The sequence below is a fragment of the Macaca mulatta genome, chromosome 6 (genome assembly GCF_049350105.2).
Source record: "Macaca mulatta isolate MMU2019108-1 chromosome 6, T2T-MMU8v2.0, whole genome shotgun sequence".
Lineage (NCBI taxonomy): Eukaryota > Metazoa > Chordata > Mammalia > Primates > Cercopithecidae > Macaca > Macaca mulatta.
The window spans coordinates 111,164,243-111,191,060 of record NC_133411.1 but is presented as its reverse complement, the minus strand read 5'-3'; the positions used below and the strand labels follow the sequence as shown (position 1 = coordinate 111,191,060).

The following is a 26,818-nucleotide window of genomic DNA, read 5'->3' as shown; positions in this document are numbered from 1 at the left end:
TTAAAAGGCGATAGACTCTCAGTTAACCTCTTCAGGATTAGAAAGGCCCCGAAGAAATGTTACGTTATTTGTTATGTTAATAGAGATTCTTTACAGATGCAAATCCCCCCCCCCCCCCCCCCCCCCCCCGCCACAAAGGACTGCTTTGCAGGACCATTTCAAAATATGGCAAAGAAATATGTTTTGAGGTAAAATATTTTGATTTTCTTCTTTGTCACCTAATGTTATGCCAGAGTCAGATTGGAAAGTTAGTCACGATATATGGGTTAAATAAAACCCATCTGATGAGAATTTATGGTTTGAAAGGCATGTCTCCCCAGATCCATTAGATAGGAGTTTGGGCAAGATTAAAAAAAAAATCAGAGCGGCCGGGCGGGGTGGCTCACGCCTGTAATCCCAGCACTTTGGGAAGCCGAGGCGGGCGGATCACAAGGTCAGGAGATCGAGACCATCCTGGCTAACACTGTGAAACCCCGTCTCTACTAAAAATGCAAAAAATTAGCCGGGCGAGGCGGCGGGCGCCTGTAGTCCCAGCTACTCGGGAGGCTGAGGCAGGAGAATGGCGTGAACCCGGGAGGCGGAGCTTGCAGTGAGCCGAGATCGCGCCACTGCACTCCAGCCTGGGCGACTAAGCGAGACTCTGTCTCAAAAAAAAAAAAAAAAAAAAAAAAAAAAAAAATCGGAGCTTAGTCCTGAATAACACAATAACACATCTATGGGGCCAGGTGTAGTGGCTCATTCCTATAATCCCAGCACTTTGGGAGGCCTAAGAGGGTGCATCACTTGAGCCCAGGAGTTTGAGACCAGCCTGGGCAACATGGCGAAACCCTGTCTCTACAAAACATACAAAAATTAACTGTGCATAGTGGTGCATGACTGTAGTCCCAGGTACTCGGGAAGCTGAGGTGGGAGGATTGCCTGAGCCTGGGAGGTCAAGGCTGCAGTGAGTCATGATTGTGCCACTGCACTCCAGCCTGGGTGACAGAGTGAGAACACATCTCATAAAAACAAACAACAGCAACATACACACACACACACACACACACACACACACACACACACATATTACATCATCCCAACTTTATTGTTTTAAAGCAATGAGGAACTCTTATCTACCTCTTGCCATAGCAAAGTTGAATGAAACAGCCTGAGAGAACCTTCCCCTATGTAGTTTGTCTTAGCTCTATGCTACTTTACAGCAGCACCCAATCTCCTGAAACCTTGAGCCACAATCTTTTACACACCTAGAGATAGATGAATACTATCCTTTTGGTCACCTTTCACTGAGTTTTTTCTCCTACTGAAGAATTCAAATTGTTTACTCTCTATCTTTTTGCTGTTTCTCTCTTTCTGCTCCACATTAATTTAGATGTGGAAATTAGTCCTATGGTTTATCAGAAGTCACCCTAACTTGTATGCTTTTGTTAGTACATCCAGGAAAGTGAGAGAGTTAGTTAGAGTTTTACAGGGCAATAACATATGTGACTTGAATATATGTTATTTCTGTTTGCCTTTGGCATTTATGTAAATTGAGACTATTTTAAAATTCCCTTGTGTGCTCATCTGTGGGGCCATTACCATCCGAATCCCTTATTTCTCTGGGCTTTCTGCCACCCTGCTAACACATTTTCTTCTTCTGTCATGGAGAACAGTTGACCACTCTACCACTTGTTGAGGTTAATTTTTTAATATCCCAAGTTGCATAAATAAGCTTTTAACTAAATGATGGACTATCTACTCCAACTTTCACCTTTTAAATAGCACAGAAGCATGGATCCATTCTTTGAAAATTCTGTTTATCTTTCCTTGCTCTGACTAGTCTTCGAGAATGGGAGAGAGCAACAAAGAGGTGTGGTGCCTTTTCTGGTCTGCCCATGGCCACCCATGGACAAACCAGCATGCACTACCTCCCCTCTGAGGTCCATAAAAGCCCAGGGATCAGCCAGAGCAGGCAGAGGATGGAGCAATGAAGGATGAACAGCTACAGAGAGGAGCTACCCTCTCTGCTTAGAGCTGCAGACATGGGGATGACCAGTTGCAGAGAGGAGCAACCCTCTCGAGGGACTCCTCTCTGCTGAGAGCTGAATACTGGACAGGATAACCTGTCTACAGAGAGGAGCTACCCACTGCAATTCTCCTCTGAGCTGTTGTAATACTCAATAAAGCTCCTCTCCTTCTTGTTAACCTTCCACTTGTCTGCCTACCTCATTCTTCCTGGGCACAGGATAAGAACTTGGGCAAAGGCACATTAACTACAGAGATTTCTGGCCTCCAAAGTGACATCCCAAAGATCCCATAACACCACTTCCTCTCCTTCATTTTATTTTGCTATAAGTAAATTATTTTTAAATGCTCACTATGTCATCACAGTATACAGTAAAACTGTTTGACCTTGATGTTTTGATTCCATGGAATATTCAAGAGCTAAACATTCCATCAAGGATATAGCTCCAACCCCTGCTTCCTTTTTTCTAGGGAATCTCCTTTAGAGACTTTATTTATTTAATGAAACTCTTCATAGTTTTTTTTTAATATATATTTCTCTAAGGAGTAATTAATTTATGAGGAATAATAGTGATAGAAATAATCCACAAAATAGTCACTCAAACTGTGTGATAACATTTGATACTTAATGAAAACTGAAAGAAGAATAAAATCAATATGTCAGAAATTGCCTAGTAAGACAATTAGCCTTGCTAGAAAAAAATGGCTTTGATACAAAACCTACAAAGTAGAAGCTGTTAGTAAAATGTGATATGGATGGAACTGATTAATGGATAGAATAAGCATCAATTTCAAATGGGAAAAGATCGATACCAATAAAAATAATCTCAACAAAATAAAAATTAAAATAAGATACACTATACAAAAAATGATCAAGTACCTATATGCTGTTAATGGAATCCCCTTTGAAAAATATTTTCTCAATGAAAATATGACAAGTGTGAAAAAATTCTGATTAAATGTTCCTATTCAAAATACGATCAGGGCCAATATAAGTCAAAATTAGATGCTCTTCAATGAAGTTTATGCAAAAGTTTGTGAGAGGAGTAGTAGGAAATACTATACCTCTAACGATTTTTAGGTTTCTCTAGAAAAAGTGCAGCTGTACTAAAACTGAAAATACATACCTGCTGTTGATATTGATAATATTCCTGGGGAGCTTTTCCTCATTGAGAACCACATGTATTCTTCTTATCCATGCTTCCAAAGATCTTCAAATTTCTTTATATAGATATTAAAGAAATCATGGGCTTTTTTTTTTGTGATCTCCGCAGACTGATTCCTTTCAGTAGCTGATATAGTTTTCATTATAAAATAGCAATATGAATATTCTTCCAGAGGTTCAACAGAAACTTCATTCTATTTATCTCTGAAGAGGAAAGTAAATCATATCCAAAGGATTAAGGATTATAGGAAGCAAGGCTTCAGGTTCTCATTCAGCTTAAATATCATTGGAATATTTTAATTTTATTTACTGACCCACTATCTTTGTGCTATTTTTAATATGTATTTTTATATGTTTTAAATGAAATATGCTATTATAATTTGGCTTTCGTACAGTCAATATTGACTTATATTTACCCTTTTCCTTGCATTTCCATTGTTTCATCTGGAATTATTTTTCTTCTGCCTGAAGAACTTTATTTCACCTTCATTTTGAACACTGTTTTCACTGGGTATGGAATTTTAGATTGGCAGTGATTCCCCCCACTCTTCATTCCCCCCACCACCAACATTTAAAAGACACCATATGTTGCCTTCTGTTTCTGGATGCTTTGGGATTTTCTCTTTGTTTAGATGTTTTCCTTTGATGTATATAGATGTGGCTTTGATTATGTTTATTTTGCTTGGGTTTCACAGAGTATCTTGAGTCTGTGGATTCTTGTCTATCAGTTGAAAACTTCTTAGCTATTAACCTCTCTCTCTCTTTCCTGTATTTTTGGGAACTATGTATTAGTTTATTATTGCTACATAATAAACTGCAGTAGCCCCTGCATCCGTAATTTAAATGACCTGCAATCAACTATGGTCTGAAAATATTAAAACATTTTGGGAGACACAGAAGAGAGAAAGAGAGAGAGAGAATCTTCACATAACTTTTATTGCAGTATTGCTATAATTGTTCTATTTTATTAATAGTGTTAATCTCTTACTGTGACTAATTTATAAATTAAACTTTATTATAGGTATGTATGTATAGGAAAAAAAAGAGTAGATATAGGGTTCAGTTCTATTCATGGTTTCGGACATACAGGGATCTTAGAATGTATTTCCCATGGATAAGGGGGGATTATTGTACCCCAGTTTTAGTGGATTTGAATAACACTCATTTATTAGCTCTCAATTCTAAGGTCAGCAATCCAGACATGCTATGCATGACTGGATCCTCTGCTCCAAGTCTCACAAGCTGAAATCAGGGTGATGGCTGAGTTGTGCTCTTTCTGGAGGGCCTTGGAAAGAGTTCACTTGTAAGTTTCTTCAGGTTATTGACCAAATTTGGTTCCCTTGGGTTAAAAAAACAAGGCTCTAATTTTTTTTGCTAGCTGTCAGTTGGAGGCCAGTATTAGCTTTTATAGGCCACCCACATTCTTTCACAAATGACTCCCTCCATCTTCAGTGTTAGCAACAGAGAATCTCCCTTACATTGTATATTTTGTATCTCTGATTTCAAGAGGAGCTTAGTACATTTTAATTCTCACCTAATTAGGTGAGGTTTATCCACGATAGTTTTCCTTTCTTAAACTATGCCATAGAATATAATTGAGTAAAACAGATTGATGCAGGCAGATGAGCTCCAAAATTGGGGCTTAGCCCAGGAAGGTTCTTGGCCTTGCCCAGGAAAGAATTCAAGGGCGTCATTAAAGGTCGCTATTACACAGAAACTTTTATTGAAGCACTGGTGTACAGTAGCAGCAGAGAGGTACTACTCCTTGTGCAGTGGGGCTACCCAATAGGCAATGTGCCCACAGTAACAGCTCAGAGGCCGGTCTGCAGGTATATCTATATCCACTTTAATTGCATGCTGATTAAGGGGTAGATTATACAGAAATTTCTAGGAAAAGGATGAGGGGTAACTGGGATGTTGGGTCATTGCCATGGAAAGGGGTGGTAACTACTATTGTTGCCATGGCAATGGTAAACTGACATGGCACACTGGTGGACATGTCTTACGGAAAGCTGCTTCACCCTGTCCCTGTTTTAGCTAGTCCTCAATTTGGTCCAATGTTTGAGCCCCCACCTATGGAGTTGAGTCATGCCTTTTGCTTCCTTATCAACTTACAGTCCTAGGGATTATGTAGGATATACACAACAGAGGGAGAGAATCTTGGGTGCTATTTTGGAATTCTGCTTAACCCAGACTACAAATAGTCATTTCCACTTCTGTTCCATAATCTTTTGCCACTTTTTCTCTTTTATATCCCTTTTCATCTGTTTATTTAAATATGGATATTTTCTGTTCATCTATCTTCCAGTTACGAATCCTCTATTTCACAGTGTCTGCTCTGCTGTTAAACCCATTTTCTGAGGTTCTAATTTCGCTTGTATTTTTTAGTTCTAGTATTAATGTTTTTTTTTTTAGAATATAAATCTCTGGTGAAATTCTACATAATTTAAGCTACATTATTCATTTGTCTCCCGTACTTTCTGGAGCATATTAATCATAACTATTTTAACATTCTTACTATTAACTCTGCTATCTAGGTCACCTATGAATCTACTTATATTGTTTATTTTTCTCTAATTTTAAGTCAGTTTTTCATGTCACTTTGTGTGGCTTATAATGTTGTGTTAAATTCCGAACACTGTGTTTGAAAAATACCTAATATAGTTGTATAATTGTCTATTTCTTTTTTTATTTTTGTGTTGTGTATTTATTAATGTGTAGGTTCTGTTATATGCCTACATATTAGTAATTGTCACATCTTTTTGATGAACCATCCATTTTTCTAAAAGTTTCCTTTTCATCTCTGATAATAATATTCTTTGTCTTGAAGTGTATTTTGCATGATATTAAATCATTATTATAACATTATTTTGCTATTTTTATGGTATATTTTATTTCTATTCTTTTGTTTTCCACCTATCTGTGTCTTTACGTTTAGACTGTCTCCTGTAGCCAGCATAGAGTAAGTATGGGTTTACCTTTTCTCCAATTCTGTTATTCTGTCTTTTAATTGGAGTTCAAAAATTATTTATATTTAATAGAGTTATCAATATGGCTGAGTTTAGATCTACCTGCCAATTTTATTATTGGAATTGAATCCACTTTGCTATTTCATTTTAGTATACCTTGATATCTTGTTTTATCTCTTTGAATTGATTTTTAATTGATGGCTCTTAGATTATATAACATTTCACAGTCTATTTAGAATTAATATTATAGAACATAGTATAATATAAAACCATATAGGTATAAAACTCACCATATATGTACTTTTACTTCTCCCCAGTAACACTTATGTTGCAGTTTGTAACATGTCTTATAGCTATACATATGTTCAAATTTGTGATAGATAATATTATGACTTGTTTAAAAAATAGCCATACTTAAAATATCTTATGAAAATAATATAGTCTTATATTTACCCAGAAATTTAATATTCATCATTCATGAAGATGTGAGTTTCACTCAGCATCATCATTTGCCTTAAGTTTGAAGAACTTATTTTGGCATTTCTTGTAAAGAAGGTAGGCTGGTGACATCCTCTTAATGTTCTTTTAACTTAAGATATCTTTGTCTTGCCTTCATTCCTGAAGTATATTTTCACTAGACATTGAATTCTGGGGTGATCATTATTTTCTTTCAACACTGTAAATATGATGCTTCTCTGTCTTCCAGCACCCAGGGTTTCTGAAGATACATCTACGGTGATTCAAATAATTGATTTACTTATATATAATATATATTGTTTTATCTAGCTATTTTCAGTATTTTTTTTTAATTTTGCTTTTCATTAGTATGATGGTTTGGTTTTCTTTGAGTTTATCCTGTTTGTAATTCACTGAACTTTTTGAATCCATAAATTTATATTTTCACCAAATTTGGGTAGTTTTCAGCAATTTTTAATTTAAATGCCTTTTTCTACCCCAATATCTTTCTCTTCTCCTCCACAATTCAGCTGGTTTTCTTTCATTTAGAACTTCTATAGTTAGTTACTTTTTGCATATTTTAACCAGAGTTTTGATTTGTAATCAGTTGGAGGGATGAGACTTGGAGGACTTAAATCATGTCAGAAAAGGGACTCTCACTAATTATTTTAAATGCTGTAAAATTGCATAACAGATAATAATACAATAAATAATAATACAATAAATAATAAATATACAATAAATATAACAAATAACAATACAATAAATTAATGTTCCCATGTTGGAGAATTCTGTGAGATACCTCCAGTGTATGGAGTTATGTGTATTTTCTTTTTATTTAGGTGACATTTTTCATATGTTTTGAATTAAAGTTGTGGCTGTTTTATTGTTTCATCAAATGTAGAACTTACTTCTCTCTTTTCATCCTTGCTCTTTGGTTTAATTTCTGCGATGCTAGTTGAGTAGTTGCTTCTTTACTCTATAGGTAATACAGCACAGGTATACATTCTCTAGTGTTCTCCCACAAAACTTGGATTTTTTTATGCCTCTAATAGTCTAACATTTTATACAAACATTGTGTACAGAAATCCATTATAGTAATACCAAGTTTATGAAAATAATATTTAACTCTAAAATTAAAACATAAATAAAAACAACACAGAGTACTCCCTTCTCTTTTTAAATGTGATAAATTTAAAAATGTTGATAGTTCAAATTAACACATAATCTTATATGTTTCTGGTGTTATAAACTTTTAAAATACATTTTTTTTTTTTCTTTTTGAGATGAAGTCTTGCTCCATTGCCCAGGCTGGAGGGCAGTGGCACAGCAGTGGTGCAATCTTGGCTCACTGCAAGCTCCGCCTCCTGGGTTCATGGCATTCTCCTGCCTCAGCCTCCCAAATAGCTGGGACTACAGGTGCCTGTCACCAGGCCCAGTTAATTTTTTGTAGTTTTAGTAGAGATGGGGTTTCACCATGTTAGCCAGGCTGGTATCGATCTCTTGACCTTGTGATCTGCCTGCCTCAGTGTCATAAAGTGTTGGGTTTACAGGCGTGAGCCACCATGCCCAGCCTAAATTACATTCTTAAGCAATTTGGGGATACATATCAAACAACATTTAAAATGCTGATGTTCTTAGATGCAGTATTTTCTGTAGTGAGTCTCAATTCCAAGAAAATAAAATAGATATTGGACATCTAAGTAATACTTTAAAACTCAGAAGGAAATAAATTGGCAAGTTGTAGGAATGAGTTTATGTAAATGGTGACATATGTACTTGAAAGAATAATATGAACCTTTCAGAGATGACTAGTCAAAAAATAAGAAAAATAAAAAGTAGAAAAATAATTAGAAAAAATAAGTAGAAAAATAGGAAAAAAGTATATGTGTAATATAAAATTCAATTAAAAATCTTGATTTTATACTGTACTTGTTAGGAAATTTGTCTCTTTGTTTCACTATTATTTGCAGTATCTAGATTACTGCCTGTTTCTCTGCAGATGCTTAATAAATATTTGTCAGATGAATAATCATAAAACGCTACTTTAAATTTACATCTTTTTTGGGATAAAGTAGTAGTTTTTCATTGTAAATAATTCAAATAGTTTAAGCTGTACTGTTAAATATGTCTCTTTTCTATCACAGGCCATTGATACCTTGTGCTCATATTCAGAAGCAACAAATTTTACTATCTCTTTTTATGCATCATTATAGAAATATACATGTTAAAGCATATAGAGCCTTTTCTATACAAATGGGAGCATATCATACATATTTTTATGCACTTTGTTCTTTTATTTAACATGATATCTTAGAAAATGAAAAAAATGCTTTAAGATAATATCCATCTTTGGGGACTTAACTATTTTTACTTTTTTCATTTTTCTTAAAAATGAAAATATCTTAAAAATATTTTCAGTGGTCATGAATTATTTTTATAATGAAAAGTAATGATGTTTAAGTTAGCACTGTACTTTCATCACCATTACTCTGCTCTTGTAACTGTGTAGAGACTACTCACGTCCTCTCAGCTGAGACAGTACATTTGGGTAAGAAAAATACTCCTGTTCAAGGCTCACAAGCTTTTATCCAAAATTCTTGAATTCAAATATCTCAATTGTTGGATTTTAAAAAGAAATATAGTACATAATCATTGTATATCATATTCCACACTCAGCAGAGCAGCAACTGTAATCGAACATTAATATTTCTATACCAACACTTGTGATATTCTCATTTAGAGAGAGAAATGAAAACATTAAATAGCTTTACATTATTCTGGGTCGTATTTTTTCATCAAATAAGCTACAAAGAAAACTCTTTGGTTTTCAGAGTGCTCTCGACTTGAAAATTGTGTGTAGAGGACTTTGGGCCTATATTAGTAACTTAGAAACTAACATTATATAGTAATTAACAATGGCTTGCAAGCCATTTGCAAAAGTTGATATTTTATAAGTTTTTTTCATGGTGTTCCAATTTAAATGAAGAAAAAAAGTCATTGAAATGTAACTGTCATTGTGATGGCATTAACAGGTGGGATCATTAAGAGGTGATTAGGCTTTGTCCTCATCAAGGGATTAATGCCATTATTGCAGGATCGGGTTTGTTATTGTGATTGTGGGTTGCTATAAAAACAGATTGGCCCTCTCTTATGCTCCTGTTCTCTTATCCTTTTGCTTTCTGTCATGAGATGATGCAGCACAAAGGCCCTCACTAGATGCCACCACCTTCATATTAAACTTGCCAGCCTTCAGAATTATAAGAAATAAATTACCCAGTTTGTGACATTCTGTTATAGCAACACAAAGTGAGCTAAGACACTCATTAGTACTTTCATACCATTTTCCCTTTACTTTTTCCCAATTCTCCATCATTGAAACTTACTTGAGCAGGCATTACTTCTACTATCCTTTTTGTTACAGTCATTCTCAGACTCAAGGATTCTTCCTCCCCCCATTCCTCGAGGATTTTAGGCCCTGGTTCACTGGCATTCTCTCTAATCTGCAAATTCATCTTGAGGCTCTTTCTAATTCTCTAACCCTATAATTCCTTGACATATTCTTTCCTGGTAATCTTGTTTGCACTCTACCTCATGCAATGTCCCTCCATGGTCATACCCTAGGCCTTTACAACGACTTTACTCCTTTCATGATCTCAATTTCAATTATTCTACTATTGATCTACAACTTCTTTTCTTTCAGCTCACTTTATCTAGTACGTGGACTCCTTAGTTCTTCAGCCCTTTTAGAGCCCAGTATCTTCTGATTCCATAATCTGTTCATGAACCCCTTGTTGCATTTTTTTATTTCTCCTTTTAGCCATCTTGTATGGCTAAAAGATTGTCTGGCCTACAACTATTTGTTGTGCTAGATATCTTTCGTCTGTTCTCCAGATTCATTTTTTACATTTTTCTACCCTCCTCAATATCCCAGGAGATTGAATTATAGGATGAAAGTTCCTTTGCCCTCTGACTGTGGACTGGGTTAAGATGATAAGGAGTCCTAATACAAAATTAGGAAGACAGGGGAAACAAGTGATATCATGGTGTTGATTTTCTTGGTTCTTTCCCTGAGCTGTGGATGACTGACTGCCTCCCTTGACTAAAAGTCATAGTTTCTCCTAGGAAGTCCTTCCCCATATGACCTTTTCTTTCTGGTGACCATTTTCACTCTAGAATCCTTCAGCAAATCCTTTCAAACCTATTTTCAAAGTAAACGCTGAAGTTGGCCGTTTTCATTTTCTCTGATTACCACCCTGGCCTCTCAAGCACTGTTGTCTTGTACTTTATTTTATAGACTTTTAACTGTTCCATCTGCTTTTACCCTTGCCTACATATTTCAAAAGTCTCAATATAGCAGTCACAATGATCTTTTAAAATATGTCATTTATATATCCATCGAATGACTTCACAATCACTAAGAATAAAAACCAAAGTTCTTCACATTGCTCTTGCAATTGCCGCCCAATAGCTGTATAATCCTCCCTTTTCCTACCACCCTGATTTTATTTTCTCTTAGTCTCCTTCATGTTCATTCTGATCCAGCCTGTTCTGTTCTTGCTTTTCTTTCAACTTTTCAAGCAAGCTCTACCACAAAGCTTTTCAATTACTGTTACTTTTTTTTTTTACTTGAAACATTTCTTTTAGATAACCATGTGGTCCACTCACTTACCTTTTTCAGATCTCAGCTCAAATATCACTTCATCATTGAAACATTCTCTGATCATGTTAAGTATTGTCCTATAGCCCCCCCAGTATTCCCTGTACTTGTCCTTGTTTTATTATTTTCTCCATAGCACTTGTCATTAAATACTCAAGTTCCTTTTTTTTGTTTAAATGTCCTGTCTCCCCAAATAGAAAGTTTCCTACACGAAACAGTGGTTTCTATAGTATTGTTTACTGTGTTTTCCCAAAACCTAGAATGATGTTTGGCATATAGGCACTCAAAAAAATAGTTGGTGGAATGAAGGAATTGATATTTGGATATTTGGGTATTTATATTATTTAACATATGTATTAACCTCTCAGCAACTTCACCCACCAAACTGACATAAATTTGTCTGAATTATAATTTTCTGAATCACTCAGATTCAAGTTATGTTTAATTTCTCTTATTTTTTCACTAGTAAAATCTAATTCAATATTTCTGCTAAATTTATTGTGTTGTTCTTTTCTTTGTCTTATTTTGTGGTTTAGAATATTTCCAATAAATTAATAAATTACAAACTGGTCTCTGTGTCTTTAAATTCTGGTTAATTCTCCTTAGAAAATGTCACCAATTCATCTGCCTTAAATTATCCACCCTACAACCACAACTCCAAATTCTCATTGGCTTTCCATTCAGGGCTACAGTATGAATTTCATTGGCTCTAGACACTTCTGCCTTTGTGCTCTCCTTTCTTCACTGAAAAATTAATAATGATAAAGAAATTATTTTATCTACATCACATTGTTATGAAAAAAATACAATCCAAGCTGGATTCGTCATTATATATTCATTTTATATAATTTATTATTATACTCATTTTTTCTTTGATTTTAAAATGCTTTAAAATTAAAATATTTTATGTGGCCCTGAATATGTTACAGATTCTAGGCATTGTGTCTGTTGTCCCAAATGGATAGCAGCCCTGTCATTTTTACATACAAAATAAAGTCTTTTTAGTATGGTTTCAAAGCCTTTCACAATTGGGTAACTGTCCATATTTTAAATCTCAGCTAAAATTCCATTTTTTCATTACATTATTTTTAATTTCCCTCAATATATATATCCAACAATTTCTTATGCATTTGAATATAAATATTTTGAGGAAAATTTCTTAAATTAACTGAACTTTTTCTAAGTAATTATAATTACACACACACACACACACTGCCTTCCACACACACACACACAGATTCTTTGCCATGTAAAATACCTCGGATTTATCATTAATGTTTCATTTCTAAATAATACATAGCAGGCTTAATATAAAAACATTTTGAAATAAAACTAACGAGTCTCCCTGCAGTTATTGATTTAATTCTTATTTTATGATAAGAGCTTTTGTTTATGACTATTTTTCTGAAAGATTGTTTCCTGTCTTCAATACTCACAGACATACTACAATTGTTCTTGCATTAAAGAAGGATTAATAACTGCAGATGAAGAAGGTGATTTTATTGATGCCAGACGTGGGAAATGTGATGCAAAGTGCTATAAATTACCTTTGTTCGTTGCTTTTATCTTTTCTACGCTTGTATTTTCTGGTTTTTCTGGTGTACCAATCGCCTTGACCATCATGCGGTATGTATATATTATTCATTATTATTGTTTATTTAATATATAAGAAAAGTAATTTTGGAAAGATTTTAGAATATTGTAGCAAATAATTTCCTCTGTGTTTCATGGTAGCAAATGCAGAGGGAAAGTTGTTAAACTGTCACAATTCATGTGTATGATTATTTCTCTTTTAACTAGTTTATTTGCATAGAGTATGTAAAAATCACATTGTTTAACTTTAACTTAATGTATTTACCTAATTTAACACACATAGAAACATTATAAATGTAGGAAAAATATTAATTTCAACACAGATTTGATTATAATGTTGACTCATTATAATTGGTTATAGGAATTTATTAACTATTTTCATCCATATTGGTTAATTTGACTATAAGAAAACATGAGTGTCATCAACAAAGGAGCATAATAACTTTTAGAATTTCAGTGTGTAACTTTTATTATTATTCTAAACATAACCACCATTTATTATTTATGTGTTCTTCCAAAATATATGAAATCCATTTAATATTCATTTGTATTATAGTGCAGAATAATTTTTTGTTATTTTCAATTTTATTTTTTCAAGATGCTAACAAAAAACTTTAAGGCATGAAGAGCCTGCATAGGCTGACCAGGAAACAAAGAGAGGAAAATGGTAATTTCTATCTGAGTTGATTTGGAAGTACTATAAGATCTATTCCAGAAAATGAATTATAAAGAAATGATTTCTCATAATACAAGCAGGCTGGAGGCAAGACCTTAGCAGGAAAAGTGAGCAGTGAAAGTGAAGCCAAAAAATGTGTGAAATATCCTGGCAAAAAGTTTGCTATGACAGGATAGCATGATGATGAATGAGACGAAGAGATTTGAGCTAGGTAAGGGCCCAATTCACGTTAACATGACCTTCTTTGCCATGTTAACGTGAATGTTGTTATTCTATGTACACACCTGGGAACCACTGAAAACTGCAAACCTCAGGAGCGAAAGTGATCAGATGGCATCTTAGATAGAACGCTTTGAAAAGTGTGAAAGATAGAGCTGAGGGGAAAACCTGGAGAAAAAGGAAAGCACTTGGAATTTAGTAGTGGTGGCCAGGCGTGGTGGCTCATGTCTATAATCCCAGAACTTTGGGAGACCGTTGAGGATGGATCACTTGAAGTCTGGAATTCGAGACCAGTCTGACCAACACAGTGAAATCCCGTCTCTACTAAAAATACAAAAATTAGCCAGGTGTTGTGACGAGGGCCTGTGATCCCAGTTACTCAGAAGGCTAAGGCAGGAAAATCACTTGAACCCGGGACTGAGGCTGCAATAAGCCAAGATCCATGCCACTGCACTCCAGACTGTGTGCCAGAGTGAGATTCCAAAAAAATAAATAAATAAATAAATAAGAGGGTAAGGTTTATTAATTTGATATGCCTGGTACAAAATATGGAGAAATCTAGGATTATATCCAGACTTCTAGTTTGGAACTGAATGAATGATAATTCCATTAACTAAAATAGGAAATACAAGAAGAAAAGAAACCTCAGACTGAAGATGATCAGTACAATATTGAACATTTATGTGTTAGTGTTCTTTGAAACATTCAATGTTTCCAGCAGTGAGATGAAAGAGATGATAGTAATATTCTAGAATTTTAGTTCTGAATCTCACTTCTCTCCATAACTAGACAGAGATAAACAGAATAAAACACACACACACACTATAGTTTCAGTACAATTATGATATAGACCAAAGAAATGACAAAGTTGAAATTGCATATAAGTGTTGCCAAAATTTAAGCAGGACTGGAAACCAGCTTGTAGATTCAGAAGATGTTATAAGGAACAGAAAATATAGAGAGGACCCAAGGACTGACAGATCACACGTATCTCTAACATATATTTCTGCTCAGAAGGAGAGGGTTTGGTCTTGATATGGACCTTCTGGGAACAGGACTTACGTAGATAAGTTGAGGAAGAATCTCTCAGGAAAGAATGAGAAGGAGGCTTGAAAATTTCCCAGGAGGTCCAGACATGGCAGACCTCAAAAATAGCCAAGAAATACCCCTTCTGCAAATGAATGCATATAACCTCTGAAAGCAAGAACTGTGAAGAGATTTTAGAAACCCTGGGCTAACAGTAAAAGCTCTTTTGAACTAGGACAGATTTGGAGAGGCAGAGAAGTGTTACTACACATAGGAGTCATATTTAAGTCTACTATATCAATAGAAGAGATAACCTATAGATTCAAAGCTTGGCCCATGTTCCACCCCTGGAAACTTCCTCAAGTTTAAGAAAATGTATCTCATTCAAAAACGAGTAAGTAGAACAGGAAAAGATTCTGCCTATGTACAAAATTACAAATAACTGCTACAAATGAAATAAAAATTATCAAACATTACTATAGACAATGAAAACTCATGGGGGAAAAAAGTTACTGTGAATCAGATAAAAATATAAATGTAACTACATGAGTTTAAACTTTAAAAGTGAAATAATCATGGCCACAGAACAGAAGAAAATAACTAGATCCTCTCTGAAACTCGTGTTGCAACTTAATCCACATTGTAACAGTATTAAGAGAGTAGACAATGGGACTGTTGTATTTGAGAGGTGGAACTTTTGGGAGGCAATTAGGATTAGATGAGGTCATGAGGGTGAAGCATTCATGGCTCTGGAAGAGGAGAAAGAGAGACCTGAGCTAGCACACTCAGCCCCGTGGACATGGGATGCCCTGTACTGCCTCAGGACCCTGCAGAGTACCCACCAGCCAGAAGGTATATATTGTGTTACATTTATATAAGATGTCACTACTGGAAGAAGTTGGGAGAAGATACACAGCATGCTTTGTACTAATTTTACAATTTCCTGTGAGGCTATAACACTTTCAAAATAAAAGGAAACAACAACCCCCCCCCCACCACCCCACCCCCATACACACCCAAATATCACACAAAAGCAGTCTGACTTGAACGAAGAGCAAAGATGTGTCTTGTGTGATTGAATAGGAAAGCCAACACCACAAGTATATCAATTCTCCTTAAGTTAATTTATAATTTTAACATGATAATGAAAATACCAGTAGAATTGTGGAACTACATAATCTGATTCTAAAGTTCTTATGGAAATAAAATAAGCAAGAGTAAGCTTGGGAATCTAAAACAGAGAAGAACAATAATTGATGCCTAACCCCATAAGATAAAAGGCACCATAAAAGTCCCAATAATTAAAAAAAAAAAGTAGTGACTTATAAGCAAATAGTAAGTATAGAAATAAACCCCAACTCATGTGGGAATTTAATATGTAATGAAAGTGAAATCTTAAACAAGTGCAGCAAAGATGGACTGTTGAAAAATGGTTCTGGTGTAACTTGATATATTTTTTTCCCCAAATTATTTCCATTTCAACCCATCTCCTAAAGATGACAATTTAAATTACTGTCTTTCTTATACTTTCAGTGTTTCTTTATGCATATACAAATAACTATAAATGTATATCTCTATATTTTATCCTTTCGTCACAGGAGGTAGCAAACTATGTTCACCATTCTCTATTTTGATTTTTAATGTAATAATATATTCTTAATATCTCTTTTCACATAAACATAGAGATTCTCTCTATTTATTTTTTATAGTTGCATAATATTGTGTTGCTCAGAAGTGCAATCATTTATTCAACCAGTCTGTTCCTTCAAATTTAGTGTTTTCTCAGGTTTTTATTATCTATTATCTATATGGCATTACATTGTATACTACATATATGGTATTGTATGTAATATGATATAGATAACCTTACAGAAATAAATTTACCTATTTGCAGATAAACAGAGGATAGTAATATAAGCAAGCAAATTCCTCCAGTGTGCCTTCTTTACATTGTTTTGCTTTCCAAAGCATGTAATGATATTACAAATTCAACAAAGTTTAATCTTTAAAAGTTCAATAAAAGTCAAAGCTAACCACATTAATTATTAAATTATTGTCAAATAAGTGATAATTAAAGCCACGGAAATGGGATAGCATTCAATGATTTGCAACAGGTCAATACTCATATAGAGGACAACTAGAAAGGCGGGTTAAATAATAAAAGTCAAAAAGAGGCAAAGGACTAAAAGGATCAAAATTCCAGAGAGAGCAGAAGCTTGCAGAGGTGAACTGGGCATCTAAAACTGCCCCTGAGGTACTTGACAAATTCTTGGTGCACGCCAGATGCTTGCAATCTGCACTAGGCCCAGGTTGGGGGTCACAAGTGGAAGACAAGCAAACTGGCAGAATTTTCAGTGATCACCTGGGGCTAAGAATGACAAAATAATTTTTCTTCTTGAGAAATTTGCTGAAATCTGAAGAAGAGAAGGGCGTCAGTATAAACAGAAAAGAATCATGATTTATCTGTATCTTTCTATCAAGTGGCTCATTAAGAAAACTAATTCTTCAACATTTTCCCTTCTGTCTTCATTATTTTAACATATTTATGTCTCTTAATTGTGGTAGTCACTGTGGATTCAAACAAGAGAGTGGAGGAGCACTAAGGAAAAAAGTGGAATAAAAGAGGAACACAAATGATCAGGTCTCTGCTCCTCTGATGGATGTTAGATGTAACAGGGTAGACAGAAAAAAAAAATGTAGTTTTACTAATAAATATTTAATTGTAATATTAAAATATACTCCAAACAAAATGTGGAAAAACACAATGAGAAAATTAAACATGATAGTCTAACTTATTCTGGGGATTCAGGGAGGGTGTTCCTGAAGAAATTGCATTGGAATCAAACCCTGAAGGATGGAAGATCAGTATTTCACACAGTGGGAACAACAGATGCAAAAAGTCTGGAGGGAGAAGTAGCTTTGTAAGTGTGTCGTATCATAGCAAGGAGGGTGATGGGGGCAAAAGTTGAGAGGTGGCTTGAAATAATACTGATTAGATCAGGCTGACCATTTTAAATTTTCTTTGCAATTCTAGATTTAATTCTTAGAACAATGGGAAGCCACTGAAGGATCCTAATGTGAGGCATTAGAATAATCAGAATTTCATTTTAAAAAATCATTTTCCGCCGGGCGTGGTGGCTCAAGCCTGTAATCCTAGCACTTTGGGAGGCCGAGACGGGCAGATCACGAGGTCAGGGGATCGAGACCATCCTGGCTAATACGGTGAAACCCCGTCTCTACTAAAAAATACAAAAACTAGCCGGGCGAGGTGGCGGGCGCCTGTAGTCCCAGCTACTCGGGAGGCTGAGGCAGGAGAATGGCGTAAACCCGGGAGGCGGAGCTTGCAGTGAGCTGAGATCTGGCCACTGCACTCCAGCCTGGGCTACAGAGCGAGACTCCGTCTCAAAAAAAAAAAATCATTTTCGTTCTTGTATGGAGAATGCACAGAAGGGATAAGGGTGGTTATTGGGAGAAAAATTGTTTCATTTATTTCATGAAGCTATAGGCTTGAAATTGGGCAGTGGTATTAGAGATTAAAAAAAGAGATATAAAAAAATTTTAATGGCAATATTGGATCTACTGATGAGGTGTGGTGAATGAGAAAAAAATGATCTTTTTGAAAATGCCTTTTTCCAAGATCTGGGCTTGAGAAGTGCGTAAACACAGGTTCCTTTTTTTTTTTTTTTTTTTTGAAACGGGAAGTTTTAGGGGAAGAACAAATTTTGTGCAAGACAGCAACTTACATTTAGAACCGATGTCTTATAAGAAAGATATGGACTAAAAATATAAATTTAGAGGCCATATAAAAGACAGTGAAAGCTTCTTTTTACATGTTGGGAGAGTATTGACAATTTTTTTTTGTTTGTTTATTTCATTAAATCCTTAACTATTCTATTATAGATTAGATTTAAAAATCTTAATACTTACTTTTTTGTTAAAGCACAATAGTTTTTCATTAAAACCTTAGTTTTATGTACATATCTCTTAGTTATTTTTGTGCTATTCACTGAACTAATTTTGGAAAATCCTGGAAATTATTAATCTTTTCATCTTGTTTTGTATGTTAGTTAAAAAGGCGCTTGCAATCAAACTGAAGATACATAAATACTGCTTAATGATTATACTTATGAATAATGGTCAGCTATATATGTGCTTCAGATAGCTCCAATATTATATGACATAAAAGAAAATTACTTATGCTAAATAAAGGAGAACACTGAATTATAGTTAGGCAACATTTCCACTTTATATCAAAAACTACACTAAAGTGTGATTTGAAAACGTGACTTTTTTTTAAACTCTCTTTAGTGAATCTGCTCATAATGAAAGTGTAAATTATTTTTTATTTAAAAATTTGGTTATCATTTGAGAATTGGTTAGTTTGCTTTTATTTTTCTAGTAGTAAATATATGAGGAAGAAATATATATTTTTACCAGGTTGATATGGGTAGAATTACCTCACTTTTTGCAAAATATTACAAAATACTGTATATATGCTATATTTTTATAAATAGAATCATGTTGGATGAAATATTGGTCGTAATATAGTTTATTGTTCAAGTTCGAAGGCAAATAAACAGTGTTTTTATTTAAAATGTCCATTAATAATATAGTTCCTATTTTTTTAACTTTTTTAAATGTTCGAAGATTATTTTTAATTGTATTTTTATTTATTTTCCAAACTCCTAATATGTACAGTTATACATTTGTTTCTTTTTTAAACAAACGTTTGGTTTGATCAGTAGGAAATACTGAGATCTTCCTTCTTTATATTTGGAAAAGTTATTTTTCATTTATTTTAGCTTTTAAATAGTGAATGTAGTAGTCACAGGTCAAACACGAAAGGCACCCTCAAATTAGAACAATTTGAGTAAGGTTGAATGAAGTGACTACTTAAAATGTAGGTAAGGTGTAAGGATCCCAAGTAATAGTGCATTATCTCTGGTATCCTTCCACTTCAGGCCCGAAGAGAAACAAGGGCTGGGAAGGAAAAAGGAGTCCTGTAGAGAGGACTCCTTCACCCATGGAACACCGTCAGCCTGGGTAACGGCTGGGAAGGAGTCTTTGAGTACAGATCTTGACCTCACTTTCCTCACTCATTCAGAAGTGTCCCAATCAGTAACCAGAAGACAAAAGAGCCCACTGATATAGTCCATTTACCTCAGACTCCCGGGGCAGAGAGCAAGATAGAAAAATGTGGAGAGTGAATCTCACAGGGGCAAAAGAACTCTAGAATAATGGGTGTACATGACAGAATGAAAACCAGTGAGTATAAAATCTAGTACTAAGTCTTTCCAGCAAAGGAATGGGAGCTGGGGAAGAGGATTTGGGCCATAAAAACCTTCTTTGGGAAGATCGAGGACCTTTGGAATTGGCTGGCCGGGGGCAGGATATGGAGAAATGGGGAGTTGTAGCCCTTTAACAGGCCTGTCAATTGGCTAAAGATTCTTAGTACAACTGATGCACCAGAAAAAAAAAAAAAAAAAAAAAAAAAAAGATTAGTCTTGAATCTAGCATACATTATTAGTCCTAACAACAATGATGTACTGATTATATCATTGCTATTTACTTTCAGGATTGTACCTGTCCAACTGCGTTCTCTGGCCTTGGGTGTATGCTATGTGGTTTTGAGAATATTTGGTATGGATTTTTGGCAACCTCTTATTACATCAAAATGGTTTTTTTTTTTAATATGTGTATATGTCTACATGTGTATTTAGTATTACAAATAAATAATAGTAAATGACACAAAGCGAGTGAAAGGGGGAACTGCTTTGCAAAATTTCGGAGACAATGTAAAGAGGTAATACCTAATGCAAAGCTCATTCTAATTATCAAATTATCAAATAAAATATGCATATTATATTTGATCAGAAGAGACAACAAATTTGATTTGAAATATAGTAATTATCTCATATGAGTGGCTTGGTAGGCTCATACAAAACATTTGTAATACTTTACATTGCTTATGTGCTTCAGAAGTCACTAACCTAGACTAACATTTTTAAATGTTTTCATCACCAAAGACACTGAATCTAATGTTTTCAAAGATTTATTTGTTTCTAAGAACAAATAAATGTTGGAGGGTAATGTACTATTTTCTTTGATTTTCTTAAATAGCAAAAACTAGATTTCACATGCACATTATGACCATTTTAGAGCCCCTGATTTACTAAGTTCATGGATTAAAGACTGAATGGCATACAATCAAAAAATGTAGAAAAATCTAAGTGTGACTCTATTAAGGATCAGAGACATCATTCTATAGCTAGATCTACATGAGTGATTAATATTAGCTTTTTTAGCTGGGAAAAATTAGATAATGTTTTTGTTTTGGACAATGATTAACTAGATAAGAGATTTGTAATGGAAGAGGTAGCATAGGAAACAGTCCGCACGCAGGAAGTTTACTGCATCGGAAAGGGAGTCAGTGAAGTTGATGTGTTTTTGAATGGGAGAGGGAGAATAAGATGATATTAAATATTATAGACATAAACTGTCTACAGATATTTTAGGGTTTTTCTGCCAGGTAATTTTAAGCAGATGATATATATTATTTGATTTACATTTAAAAGATAACCTTGGCTAGGCATAGTGCTCACATTTGTAATCCCAGCACTTTGGGAGGCTGAGGAGGGAGGATGGCTTGAGGCCAGGAGCTGGAGACCAGCCTCAGCAATATAACAAGGCTCTGTCTCTGAAAAAAAAAATAATAATAATTTTTAAAAATAAAAAGTAAAAGGAAACTCTGTTGATAGAAGAAAAAATACAGGAGATAAATGTGGAGGAAAAGAAAAGGGGGGCTTTTGTTGAAGGCTAACAGTTACATTAAAGTAGATTCTAGGGTTTGTAGTACAAATAGAGAAAACAACATATCCAAAGCATGTTTGGAGTTAATGTTACAAAGACATATGATGGCTTGAAAGAAGATGGTAAAAAATGGAAAAAATGAATAGTAGTCAATTTTTTTAACCTTGAACAATTGAAAAAAGAGTACTATCACTCACCAAGAAGCGTGAATCTAGATAATGCACATTAGCAAGAATCGACAGTCATTTAGGCAAGAAGGTCCTGATATTTGCTTAAGAAAGATGATCCACCATCAGAGTTTTTAGTTCTGAGAATCTAGGTCTGGTGTGTTTGGGGGCAACTCCGTGTGTGTGTGTGTGTGTGTGAGAGAGAGAGACTGTTCACTCACTTTTGGCTGAAAGTAACATTGTTGCTGTGAAGATTTTGTCTGAGACTATGTAGAGGTTTCCCTCAGGCAGCACAGCTGGTCCTCTGGATCTGAGGTCATCTGAATCTGGGGCTACTATAAACAGGCCAGTGTATTTGCATTTTCAGTTATTTTTCTCAATGTCTTGGTAAATAACAGATATACATTTGCAAAGTCATTTTTCAGTCGTTGAAAATTTCACAATTAGAGATATTTGAAGACATACTAACTTCACAAAATCAGTATTTGGTATCTCTGTTTTAAGTACTTTCTCCGAAGTTTTTCACATAAAAGTCATTAAAAATATTGAGATGTCATTTAAATAGCAACATGTACAACATTCTAAACAGATGCAAAACTACTAATTGTATCATACCTATAGGGATATTGATTGTTTTTGAAAACTCACATTGTTTCCAGTGCTTAACAATCTTATCTATAAATAAATTATTAGATAATTTTAAGTGATATGTTTTCAATGATGATTCATCATTCATATATATTATGTGTGTGTACATTACATATTTAAGAGAAAATAATTTGGATCCTGACCTACAGTGTTTTCACAAAGAATTTACAATCATTGCATTTTTCATAGGGACTATTCCTGGACCGTCAATCTTTAAAATGTCAGGAGAAAATTCTTGTATTTTCCGGGATGTTAATGAATGTGGATACACAGGACGTTGTTGGATATATAACAAGACAAGAATGGCTTACCTATTTGTAGGAATATGTAAGTGATACTTATTAAAGAAATATAGAGAAATAAAATTATTTTTAAAACTTATGGTTGTTAATACTAATGTAGAATTATAATTATAAACCATGAATTAAATAAGTACTTTTATGAGTAAAGGAGGCTTAGCCTGCACAATAGAGACCACATCTCTACAAATGAAATTTAAAAAAATAAAAAATAGCTGAGTATGGTGTCACATACTTGCCCCAGCTATTCAGAAGACTGAGGTGGGAGGGGTTGAGGCTACAGTGAGCAGGAGGGGTTGAAGCTGCAGTGAGTCATCATTGTGCCAGCCTGCATGACAGAGTGAGACTCTCTCAAAAACAAAAGAAAAAACCAAGCATAAAAAAAGGTTTACCTAGTTATATAGTAAATATTTTAGAAACTGAAATACCATAGAATTTATGTATTTGAGTCAGTGAGTCAAATACATAATAGTTTCCAAATAAAGAATGACAATTAGCAGAATTTTAGTTTGGGAAATAATTTTGCCCATGTACATATACAAAAAAAATTTCTTGACCTTGTAACCCTTTCTACCTCCGTAGTAAAAGATTGGATAAATCTGAAGAAAATTTTTGCACCATTAGAGAACATCAAGCTACTCTTATTTCAGTTAAATCTATACTTCATATTTTCTCTTTTGTTCAATGATATAACAGTGCCTAGAACACAGTAACCTTTCAGTATTTGTTGAATAAATAAGAGATATAGGGACTCGAGATGCCGTGGTGGTATGAGATGTAACCAAAGTGTTGGGAAAGTCTAGACATGTTTTTATTACTTTGGAAAACTTATCAAATCTTCCTGAATCATAATTTATTCATCTGTTAAATGAGGATATTGTACTGCCTATTTTCTGAAGTCTTAATCGGAGTAAACATTAAATGATTTTATTGTATATTATGTTTTGTGTGACATATACTTTAAAGTGTATATGTTTTGTGGTTTCACTGAGAAGATTCAATAAATAAAAAAAAAACACATAATTATCATTATGAGTCTAATATTTAAAAGCAACAAATATCTGTTTGATAAAAGTATAGAGCAATGCCTTCTAATTCCGAAGTCAAGTATTCAGCAAGCTTGACCTACATTGAAAACTGAGTAAAATAAAAAAAAAAAAAAAATCAAAAAGTAAAAATGACACTTGAGAAGTCAAAATTAACTTGCTAGTGGCAATTCAATAAAAATAGGAAATATTCTTAAGGAAGTCTTAAAACTTCGCTGAGACTTTAAATTTTTATTTTAGATATAATTGTAACATGGTTACCTGTTTTCAAACACAGTATGTACTTGACAAAGTTGGTGAGCTAGAAGAGATTCCAGTAGGGAGCTGTTGAAAGTTGATACGAATAATGAAAAACATAAATAATCATAGTCAAACAGAAGAGGCAAAGATAGAAAACTGCAATATTATGCATGTGTGACAATTTAATATAAGCCAGTATATTTTTAAATGTATTTCATCGGCTTTATGACTCGGAATCACTTGGTGTTCTTATTAAAAATATACATTCTGAGGCCCTGAATTAGAATTCCAGGGATTGGAAGACATCAGCAAGACAGAGGAATAGGAGTTTTCAGCACTTCTTCCCTCACAGAAACATTTATTTGACCATCCATGTGTGAAAATACCTTCAGAAGAGCTAGAGAAATCACGTTGAGAGGATACAGCACCTGGATGTAGCGGAGAAATAAGAAAAGACACATTGAAGAGGGTAGGCAGTATAATTTCACACGACCTGCATCACTCTTCTCCCAAGTCTGGCAGAACAGTGCAGAGAGATACCCTCCATGTGAAGGAATGAACTCTAAGCAAGAACCTGATTTTGCCTTTGACTCAAAGCCTGTCTCAGTAAATACAGCTCTAGGCTGACCTTCTTAACACCAGGCTCTAGGCAGACACCTGTGGAGGAATCTCTAGGCCTGCTGCCACTACAGGCTGAGTCCCACAGCCCTGCACTTCAGGCTGGCACAGACTATGTCCCCAGTCCTGTGTTGCACAAGACTGGAACCCAAAAGCCTTAGTTTCAGGCCAGCATCTGCAGCCCTAGGCACTGGGCTGGGTACTTGCAGCCTGAGGCACCAGGCTGATACTCACAGACCCAACTTCCAGACCAGCCCTTGCAGTTACAGGTTCCAGACCTGTCCCCTGTGATCCCAGGCTCCAGAGTGGTCCCCATAGCCCTAGGTTCCAATGGACGTAGGGTCCAGGCTCACTCCACTAGACCCTGATGCTGTCTGGGCCCCTGCAGACCCATGCTTTAGTACCATCTCTGCAGATGTTGAGGTTGGCCACCACAAACTCAGGGTCCTGGCCTGCTCTCATGGGCTCAGTCAAAAAGTCCATCTCAGTGGACCTTGGCACCAGGCTAGCCAAGGTGAACACAGGATCCAGGCCTATCACAGTGGATCCAGGCTTTAGGCCAGCTCCTATAGACCAATGAATCAGGCCAGCCCATCTGCTGACCCAGGCACTGGGCCAGTCAAGTATGTAAGGACTGGAATAAATGTCTACTTCTTCAAAAGTGCAGATCCAAATGAATGCATGGGCACAAGGATTACAAATAATCAAGAAAACATGATACCACCAAAGGAATGAAATAAAACACCAGTAACTGATTCTAAAGAAATAGAGACTCACCAGGTATGGTATGTATTTGTAATTCTAGCTACTTGAGATGCTTGGCAGGCTGAGGAAGGAGGATCCTTTGAGCCCAGGAATTCAGGGCCAGCCTAGGCAACATAGTCAGATACCATCTCAAGAAAAAAAAAAAAAAAAAAAAAAGGAAAAAAGAAAAAGAAAGAAAGAAAAGAAAAACAGGAGAAAAATGGAGACTTATGAACTGCCTGACACGTGATTCAAATTAGTTGTCTTGAAGCTCAGTAAGCTACACGAGTACACAGACAGCTAAACAAAATCTGAAAAATAAGAAAAATAATACACAAAATGAGAATACAATAGAGATACAAGTCACAAAAAAGAAATAGCTAAATAACACAATAGTTGAACTGAAGAATTTTGTAAAGAACTTCAACTGCAGAGTATATCAAGCAGAAGAATCAATGAGCTTGAAGGCAGGGCATTCAAAATTATCCAGTCAGAGGAGTAAAAATAAAGAAGAATATAAAACAGTGGAGAAAGCCTATTAGAATTTTGGAACACTGTGAAGCAAACCAATCTATGCATTATGAGAATCCCAGAAGGAACAGAGAAAGATAAAGGGGTGGAAAGCTTATTTAAAGAAATAAAGATAGAAAGTTTCCCAAATCTGGAGAGAGAAATGAATATCCAGATCCATGAAGCACAAGGAACACCAAATAGTTAAGATGTAAGGAAGTCTTCACTGAGACATTATAATCAAATTCACGAAAGTCAAAGACAAGAGAGAATTTTAAAAGCAGTAAGAGAAAAGCCATTCATCACATATAGGGGAACCTCTATAATACTAGGAGCAGAAATTTTGCAGGCCAAGAGACAGTAGAATGATATATTTAACGTGCTGAAAGAAAGAAACTGCCAGCCAGGAATACTACACCTGAGAAGTCCATCCATCAGAAATAAAGAAAAAAGACTTTTCCAGAACAGTAAAAGCTGAGGGAATTCACCACAGCTATACCTGATTTACAAGAAATGCTAAAGGGAGGATCTTAAGCCATGATGCTTGGGCCTGCTCCCACACTGTGGAGTGTACTTTCATTTTCAATAAATCTCTGCTTTTTTTGCTTAAAAAAAGAGAGAAATGCTAAAGGGAGGTCTTAATGTTGAATTGAAAGGTTGCTAACTAACCACATGAAAGTATAAAACTCAGTTGTAAAAGTAAATACATGGTCAAATACATAGTCAAATTTAGAATATTACTGTAATGGTGCTGATTAAGTCATTTTTAACTGTATTATACAACTCAAACAACAAAAGTATGAAAAAATAAACTATAGTTACAGTAATATGTTAAGTAAATGTGGGATGAAGAGAAGTTAAAATCTAGAGTTTCCATATGCAATGGAAGTTAAGTGGTTACCTGCATAAAACAAATAGTTATACCTATAAAATATTTCATGTACACCCTATGGTACCCAGAAATTGTA

The 26,818-nt window shown here is 34.9% G+C and overlaps 1 protein-coding gene across 4 annotated transcripts in view; it reads left to right on the top strand.

Annotated features, from left to right (window-relative positions):
* Positions 1-26,818, top strand: part of SLCO6A1 (solute carrier organic anion transporter family member 6A1) — a 139,825-nt gene that overhangs the window by 101,417 nt on the left and 11,590 nt on the right. For all 4 annotated transcript variants that reach the window (XM_078005077.1, XM_078005076.1, XM_078005075.1 and 1 more), the window contains 3 exons: positions 12,693-12,880; positions 20,344-20,408; positions 22,583-22,720. In XM_078005077.1, the coding sequence (XP_077861203.1) occupies positions 12,693-12,880; positions 20,344-20,408; positions 22,583-22,720 (391 nt within the window). The remainder of the gene's footprint in view (positions 1-12,692; positions 12,881-20,343; positions 20,409-22,582; positions 22,721-26,818) is intronic.